Source organism: Lemur catta, chromosome 23, assembly GCF_020740605.2.
Source record: "Lemur catta isolate mLemCat1 chromosome 23, mLemCat1.pri, whole genome shotgun sequence".
In the NCBI taxonomy this organism is placed as follows: domain Eukaryota; kingdom Metazoa; phylum Chordata; class Mammalia; order Primates; family Lemuridae; genus Lemur; species Lemur catta.
The window spans coordinates 4,305,000-4,313,849 of NC_059150.1; the positions used below are offsets into that span (position 1 = coordinate 4,305,000).

The 8,850-nt window shown below is 45.0% G+C and overlaps 1 protein-coding gene across 3 annotated transcripts in view; it reads right to left on the reverse strand.

Moving 5' to 3' along the window:
- KDM5B (lysine demethylase 5B) overlaps nt 1–7,445 on the reverse strand; it is a 64,520-nt gene extending 57,075 nt beyond the window's left edge. For all 3 annotated transcript variants that reach the window (XM_045536259.1, XM_045536258.1, XM_045536257.1), the window contains exon 1: nt 6,932–7,445. In XM_045536259.1, the coding sequence (XP_045392215.1) occupies nt 6,932–7,135 (204 nt within the window). In that variant the 5' untranslated portion in view covers nt 7,136–7,445. The remainder of the gene's footprint in view (nt 1–6,931) is intronic.
- Between the last annotated feature and the right edge of the window lie 1,405 nt (nt 7,446–8,850).

Consider the following 8,850-nt stretch of genomic DNA (forward strand, 5'->3'; position numbering starts at 1 on the left):
CTGGCCTGAAGATGGTCAAGTTACTTCACAGGTTCCAACAAATGTGTAATAAAGCAATAAAACCACAGACTAAAACGAGGAAATATAATCCCCAACCTAATTGGGCAAAGTGACTATCACTCACTAAAGGTGCTCATTCCTAACTGCCCAAATGTCACTCATAACCTGAATAGGACAAAGGCTAAGCCAAGCTGTTCACTACAACTGAAGGTCACTAGTTTTCTCTCAACCCCAATGCTGCTACTCCGCTTTCTGCTCTTATGTTCAAGGAAACAGCTAAAGGGACTATTCTTTATACTTTTTTACATGCTTGACATTTTTCATAATAAAGAAATTTTAATTTACACCCTGGAAGTGATAAGTTTGGCAGAACAAAGTAATTAGTCTTCATATCCAGAAAGAACGCTTAAATGAAAAAATGGGGAAAAAAAAAAAAAACACCAGATGGGATGACTCTAAGGTCGTATATAAAGGTATATGGAAACTGTATTTTAAGGAGAATGGTCTACAATTAAAGATTTGAATGTTTAAGTCATGGTGGAGGGGGAAAAAAAGGACTTAAAAGAATGCATTTGGTCAAATTCTACATCTTTGTTACAAATATCCTCCAATTATAGAACTAAAATGCCTCACTGTCCTAGAGACAGCTTTTCTTCATTAGTCTGGTTCATAAACTTGGTCGTAAAAAGCAAATTCACCACAGAATACATCTAATAGTTAATGACAGAAAAAGGAACATTTTTGGAAGAATTTTTTGAGGAGGACAAAGGTCATCTCATTTAATTTTTCTCTTTAATCCCATGCTAGGACACAGCAAGCATGTAATACTTAAGAAAACCCTGTTAGGGGAATTGCCTATAATTGTCATGCTAAAACAAGTTTCTCACAACTTAGATTTTAAAAACCCAAACTTTATTAGTTTGTCAAACTTTATTTTATTTTATTTTTTTTGAGACTGAGTTTCACTTTGTTGCCGGGGATAGACTTGAGTGCCCTGGCGTCAGCCTAGCTCATAGCAACCTCAGACTCCTGAGGCTCAAGCAATCCTCCCCACCTCAGCCTCCCAGAGTGCTAGGATTACAGGCCTAAGCCACCATGCCCAGCCTGAGTTTGTCAAACTTTAAATAATCAAAAGTTAACGGTGGTAGCCCAGGAACATGACTTTCCCAAGGTGTTGCCCCACCCACCTACTCACCCCAAAGCATCAGTACACTTCTGGTGATTCCTTTTCAAGGTACCCAAACTTAAAAAATTTCAGAATGTGTAGCCCTCCAGTTTCCAACATTTATCCCACCTAATTTTAATTTTTTTTTTGAGGTTGGCAATGATCTTCTACACTTATACCAAGTATATCAGCATAATCTCCAGATTTTCTAAGAGAATCACCTAATTCTTAGAAAAAGAAAAGACATACAACCACTTCAACACAAACCAAGCTGAAAGGACCATGCAAGAATGAAAGCAAGGTCCTCCTAGGTTAGTTTTGCAAACCCAGATGGCATTTGGAAAGAAGCACATGAGTAGGCTTCACGAAAACTAACTAGGTACCTAATTAGCATTTTCATTTTGGGACATGGGTTTTCCCTAATCCTTTTCTATAAGCCAACCTTAATGGCGTCCAATTAAGGCAACAATGAGGTTACAAAAGTCTACAAAAAGACCCCATTACAGTACTTACACTGAGTTCAATTTTTTTTTAATCGAATAGTTTACCATGATATTTTTTTACCTTTCTAAGAGAAAATTCCCTCACTGGCAGATTTCTAATTGCCTATATTCAAGTATCCAAACATTCTAAACTTTGTTCCCATCCCCTCCAATTAAACAAATAAACAAGTTTATCACTAATCTATCAACCAGAAATACTCTTAAATCTAGGCCAACAGATCATAAAGAAAATTAAGTATATTAGAGACAAAGAATAAAATTAAGAGTTACTAATTTCCTTTAATTTCTCTTATCACTGTCTTAATAAAAGAATTCAAACTCTGGCTTTAATAGAGAATATTTATTAACGCTTTTCAAAAACAATTCTCTATTCATTCTGCTCTTTAAGAAAGTTTACACTGCATGTTTAAAACCATATCTTATGATCATAGGAAGGATAAGAAGTTTTTCCAGTGGGGGTAGGAACTCAAATCTTTAGCTGACATATATTTGCAGTGTCACTCACATTCCACTTTAAAAGTCTATTAATTTTGTTGATTAGCTAACAGTTACAACTAGACGGGTGTTTGTGGCTCCTAGTGTGCCAATTTGCCACTGGCAAAGTCAAATTTAGCTAAACATCCATTTAAAGACTACAACAAATGAAGTTTGTTTTTGCTTTGTTTAAGGCAGACACCTGTGACCTAGAACTGTAGGGCTTAATCCAACCTCCTACCAAGTTTTTCTCCTGGGCAGTATAGTCCTAAATTTGTATTAAAAAGTAGTTACAAGTGAGTATAGGGTTTCTTTTGGGAGAGATGAAAATATTCTAAAGTTGATTGTGGTGACAGATGTACAACTCTGTGAAACTACTAAAAACCACTGAATGGCAGACTATAAAGTGAAGAAGTGTATGGTATATGAATTATATCTCAATAAAGCAAACTTTTTGTTTGGGTTTTTTTTTTTTTTTTTTTTTTTTTTGAGACAGGGTCTCACTTTGTTGCCTGGGCTAGAATGCAGTGGCATCATCATAGCCACTGCAACCTCAAACTCCTGGGCTTAAGGGATCCTCCTGCCTCAGCCCTCTTGAGTAGCTGGGACTACAGGCACCACCATACCAAGCTTATTTTTCTATTTTTTTGTAGAGACAGGGTCTCACTGTTGTTCAGGCTGGTCTTAAACTCCCAGCCCTCAAGCAAAGTGATCCTCCCACCTCACCCAAGTGCTGGGATTACAGGTGTGAGCCACCACAAAGGGCCAAAAGTAATTATTTTTGAAAAGTGGTTATAAATTCTTCCTCAAGGATGTTTCTACTGATAAGTCTTTTCTTCAAATGTTAAAGATTTAAAGCAGCCAAAGAATTTCTACAACTAGGGAAAGATTCCATGACACCAGAGAAATTGGGAAAACAGAGAGAGGGCCAAAATCAATCAAATCCAAAATTAGGGAGAATGATAGGCTGGAATGAGAGTAAATAAGCTCCATATCATTAACACTTCCACCATACAAAGAAATGTATATTTAAGTTCCTCCCTGTTCTCTTAGAGTAGGATCAATAGGCTCACTCAAAGATGCTACTTCAAAACGCTTAAGGGCAAATTTGGGTGGGGCCTGGTGGCTCACACCTGTAACCCTAGCACTCTGGGAGGTCAAGGCGGGAGGATCCCTTGAGGGCAGGAGTTTGAGACCAGCCTGAGCAAGAGCGAGACCTCGTCTCTACTAAAAAGAGAAAGAAATTAGCTGGACAACTAAAAATATATAGAAAAAATTAGCTGGGTGTGGTCCCAGATACTCGGGAGGCTGAGGCAGGAGGATTGCTTGAGCCCAGGAGTTTGAGGTTGCTATGAGCTAGACTGAGGCCACAGCACTCTAGTCTGGGCAACAGAGGGAGGCTCTGTCTCAAAAAAAAAAAAAAAAAAAAAAAAAACTGGCAAATTTGTATGCTGGCTAAAAGGATGAAGAAATCAAACTAGTGACCACATAAGTTAAAGCCGGGGGAAAAAAATGTGTCCACTGTGCCATCTGGGGTTTGATTTAAATCTCTGATTTTTGGACACTGCTAAAGAAGAAATGTGTGGAATCTGCCTATCTGTGGCCAAATGTCAGATGTTCGAAGGCAAGAAAATAAGTTATGAAAACCATCAAATATAGTCCTATCAAACTTGGGAGATTCAGAAAAGTAATGACTGTGCAGTCAACTATTTTTTGCCTAATAGTTATTATGCCCTAAAATTATCTCCAAATACCACAAAGTGATATGAAAAATATCATTCATCCTTAAACAGATATCTAAGTACAATATAAAGAAAGAAATTAAAATTGGCATTTTTAAGGTTACAAAACCAGATTAATTGTAATTTGAAAAGGTCTCAGCCCAGAAAACAAACCTGGTTATCCCCTATACTTCATATAATTTCAAACAAAGGTTTGTTTATCTCTTTAAACTTTAAAATCAAGATTTGAGTAGTCTTCTTAATTAACTTTTATCACATTTATCTTACTATATTTTCACAAATTTCTGACAACCTCTAGGTGCCATAGACAAAATAATGTAAACACCTAAGTTTGCAAAAGCCAAGCAGCTTAGGAGCCTCTAAGTAGGCTATAAACTGAAGCTACATAAGTACCATTAATTAAAGATATAAAGGTAAGAACAAAAGGAAATAGAAATGCTTTATAATTCTCCCCCTTACCTCCTAACAAGTAAAATTATCAACAGCCCCAATTTCCCTTTTAATATATATAGCCATTTGTGTTCTAAAAACTCAAGTCAACAAAAATCATCTGGAAACACAGGCATTACATAGCTATTCCCATGGAAAATATTTCATATCTTTTTTTGTTGCTATATTTCAACTATATGAAACCACTTGTTCACAGTTAGCTTTCCTAAAACAAAACAGTTTCTAAAACAAAGACTGTTTACATCTCTTAAGAAGCCTTTGTCTCAACAAGACCCCTATTCAAGAGCTACAACTTCTGGAAAGATTTCTCTTTTTGTGATTATATCAACAACAAATACTCCCAAACTCTTTCCATTTGTCATAGGAGTTTGTTAAACAAAGGAGGATGCAAGCCCCCTTCACACAAAGGAGGTCTCCAAAATAGAGCACTGGTTATGTTTGTAGATTATTTGTGCCTCCTTAACCCTCTTCCTCAGGCTGTAGCATGTAGTACTCTCAATACAAAATGGTGGCCATCATGTCTCTCTGACATTCTCAGTGGGAAAAGGCAATACGATCACAAATTTTGCAAGATTGCCATTAATTTATTAGCCAAGATGAAGAAATGGGTAGCCAAACCTTACCATAGCAACACTCTCCTTTTGGGAAAAGGGTACTCTAAAAGGCAAAGAATAAGAAAGCAAGATAAAGGATTTACCCCAGCCCTAGTATACCACAATACCAACATGGAGGACAACTCCCAGGAACCTGACTCCTCACATTTTGGTTACCAAGAACTTATTCAAGTTACCTAATTTCTGAATAAAACCCCATTAATGCAAATGTACAATATTCATACTCACCCTTCCTAGTATGTGACATAAAGCTAAACTGCTAAATGCTTGAAACATGACCTATTATTCAAGAATTAAAACCTTGGCTCTCACCAGCCCCATTATAACTTCTGCAGGCCTTACACTCTAAAAGAAATGTACTTCCCTTAAGCAACAAGAATCAACCTTGTCCACTACACTGAGAGAAATGGATCTATTTTCAAACGTTTCTCCCCTATTAGCCGGCCAGTTATTTTCTGAGGCATATGTTTCATCTCCATGTTCAAACTTGTTTAAGAGAAACTACGTATGATACCCCTGTTTTAATTTGGGGTGGAGGAGGAGGCTGGGATGAAGACGACTTACTCAGGGGTCTCCCTCAAAACGGCTTTCCAAAACAGAATGATAACACACAGAATCCCCGAAACTCAGAATGTCATTACAAAGAACAAGCTTAAGGGAGAAAGGGGTAGGGGTGGGGGGGTCTTCCTCCAATTAGGGGAGGCGGGCAGAGGAGGAGAGTAGGGACAACATTCTTAAACAGTAGGAAAGGCAGTTAAACCACCTTCCCAACCGTCCCAGCCCATCCAACCGTCCTTTAGGCCAACTCGGACTCAGACCATCCCGAAAGGTGGGCCAAAGAATGGGGGTGCAGGAGCGCACTCAGTTCCGGCTGTGGGGGGCGGGGGTGTGCAAGGGGCTCCCTCAGCGGCCGTTGGAGCCGTTAGGGACGGTTCAGATCACCCCACCCCACTCCCAGGCCCCAGGCCCGAGGCGCTTTAGACAGGGCTTAGAGGGCTGCGGAGGGCGACTGCATCTCAGCTTCCGGAGGCTGGGAGCCGGAGGAACGAGCTGGAAACCTCCGAGGTCCCCTTGCCTGACATCTCCCCCTGCAAACACGGCCTCGCCCCCACCCCATCCCCACCAACACAGCCCAGGCCTCGCGGGAGAGCGGAGTGGCGCGGCCGGAGCCGGGTGCGTGTGCGCGCTCGGGAGCGCGGGCGGGCATCGGCGCCCACCGCCGCCGCTCCTGCCCCCCAGCGCCCCCAAAGTGCCCCCCAGACACTTACGCCCCCCACAGCACATCCGCTCCGGGGCCGGACCCGCGACTGCTCCTCGCCCCCCGGCGGCGCCGGCCGCCCCCTCCGTGACCCCGGCCCGGGGCACACCTGGAGGCCGGGGGGCCAGGGGAGGGTGGGGTGCCCTGGTCTGGAGCGTGGGGCGCCCAGGTGAGGGCCGCTCCGGGCCGACGCCGCCACCACACAAAGGACCAGGGGCTCCCGCCGCCATATTGAAAACTTTCCTCCTCGCACGACAACTCGCAAGTCCCCCACCCCCACCCCGTCACACACCCCCGCACCCCGGGAGAGGAGGCGAGGACCAGCCTGCGGAGCCTCGCCGAGCCCAGAGCCCTCCCTCCACGCCCGCGCCTCCGCTGGGCTCCAGGAGGAAACTGCCCGCGACCACCCCCGGCTCCTGCCACCACCACCCGGCACCGAACCCGAACCCCCGGCGGGGCCGCGCACCGTCCGTCCGAGCCCCGCGGCAACCCGGCCCCCCTGGGGCACCGCCGGAGCTCCCCGCTCTCCCACGCTCCTGGTCTCCCCCCGGAGCAGCTCCGGTCCTCCTCCCGCTGCCTCAACTCCCACCCTCCGGGCAGCCCCAAACTTGAAGGCGCCCGCAGGGCGACCTGTTCCCGGCCCCGCGCCTCGGGCCTCCCGGCCCCGCGGGTCCCCGCTCCCTCCCCCAGCCGCGAGCGGGCTCCGGGGTGCTGGCGTGACTCACCGGCGGCGGCCGCACCTTACAGATCCCGGTCTGCTCGGCTATGGGCCGGATCTTGTGGATGAAAGCGAAGGGGTCCGCGAACTCTTCCCAGCTGGGCTCGAAGACCGGGCACTCGGGAGGAGGCAGGAACTCGCCCAGCGGGCCCGGACCCCCGAGGGGCAGCGCCTGGCGCGGACCCGGGGGCAGCGCGGTGGCCGGCTCCATCACCGCAGGCCGGGCAGGGGCGAGGACACGGTGGGCTCCGGGACCGCCGGTGCGAGCTCCGCTCGGTCCCAGACCAGCGCAGACGCGGCTCCGGCGACAGCGAGACCGACTTGTACAAGCAACGGCAGCACCTACGGCTTTTTCAGTCTTCCTCCGACGACGTCTTGCCGCTAACTCACGCCGTGCGCCTCCGCCGCCACGGCGAGGAAAAAGAGTCCCACCCCCACCCCCACCCACCCCTCGTTCCTAGCTCCCTGCCCCGCCCCGAATCGGGCGGGGCCGGGGCCTTCCGCTCGGGGTTGGAGTTTATCCTTAAGGTTCAGTTGGGCCAACGTTTATTGACATTTGCTATGTAGCAGAGTTTCTGCCCTCAAGAAGTTCATAGTCTGTTGGAGAGGATCAGATCCCTAAGCCACTCATTCAATCATGTCAGTACACTGTGGTTGGTGCCATGACAGAAGTATACACTTAGTAAAACCCGGAAGGGGCAGAAAGTATTGGAAATCGAGAAGGATTTTCCAGGTAGAGAGAAAAGATTGAATGTAAGAACAGCATGTTCAGGAGAAGGTAGTAAGAATGATAATAATATAATGCTTTTGAACACGTGCATATCCTAGGCACTGTTCTTTGGTGATTAATCATTTACACAGCAACCGTATAAGGTAGGTACTCTTATTTTCATCTTACTAATAAGGAAAGTGAGGCATAGGTAGACTAAGCAATTTGCCCAAATTCACCTGGCTAGTAAGTGACGGAGACTATTTGTTGGGAAGTGGGGATATTGTGGGGAAGATTCAGGCAGAAACAATATGACAAGGTGGAATTTTCGAGAATCAAGACTTCCCAAATAATCCAGACAAGAAATGATGGGGCCTAAGTTAAGGCAGTGGTGCTATTCATTAGGAGGAAGGGGTAAAAAGGTAGGAAATAAAATTAGGACATAGTAATAGTTTGGGAAGCAACAATGAGGTATTAAGATTCTCTGGTACATACAGCTAGAGATATCCAACACAAGGGTATAAATCTGAAGGGGGGAGATCTGCATTGGAGATATAAATCTCGGAGTTATTTACATATGGGTGATAGCCATTATTTATCTAATGCTACTGTTTGTAAAGCACTGTTCTAAATGCTTTGCATATATTAGCTCACTGAGTCATCACAACAATCCTATTGGAAAGATCCTGCTGTTACCTCCATTTTGCAAAGCAGGCAATGGAGGCACTGAGAGGTTAAGTAATTTAAAGAGATATGAACACTTTTGAGGCACTTTTTTCTTTTTGGGGGGGGTGGGGAGATATGTCCAGTCTCAGAAAAGGGAAGAGAGGAAGCTCAAAAAAGTAGAACTTCAACACTGAAGTGACCTCTTTCATCTAGAAAGCAGTCAAATTCATGCAAGGACTGCTAGCCAGGACCTCCTTAGGGAGGGGTCAATGGAACCTTAGCCCTGCTTTCAGATTCACCTAGTGGAAGGAAGTCTCTTATCCTTAAGGAGTCTTCAATTTAAAAAAAAAAAGGAAAGAAAAACGGCCACCTCTTCAATAAACTCTTTCCAGGGGTACCTGGCCCCAAGAGTTCACAGTGGTCCTTGGAGAAGATAGTCAATTTCTTAGCTCTGTAGGATTTTGGGACATGGATCGGCCTTGTCCTTCTCCCCACCGCAATGGAAAATCAAGCCAAGCTAGCATCCCATTTGAGAAGTCATCAGTGCAAGA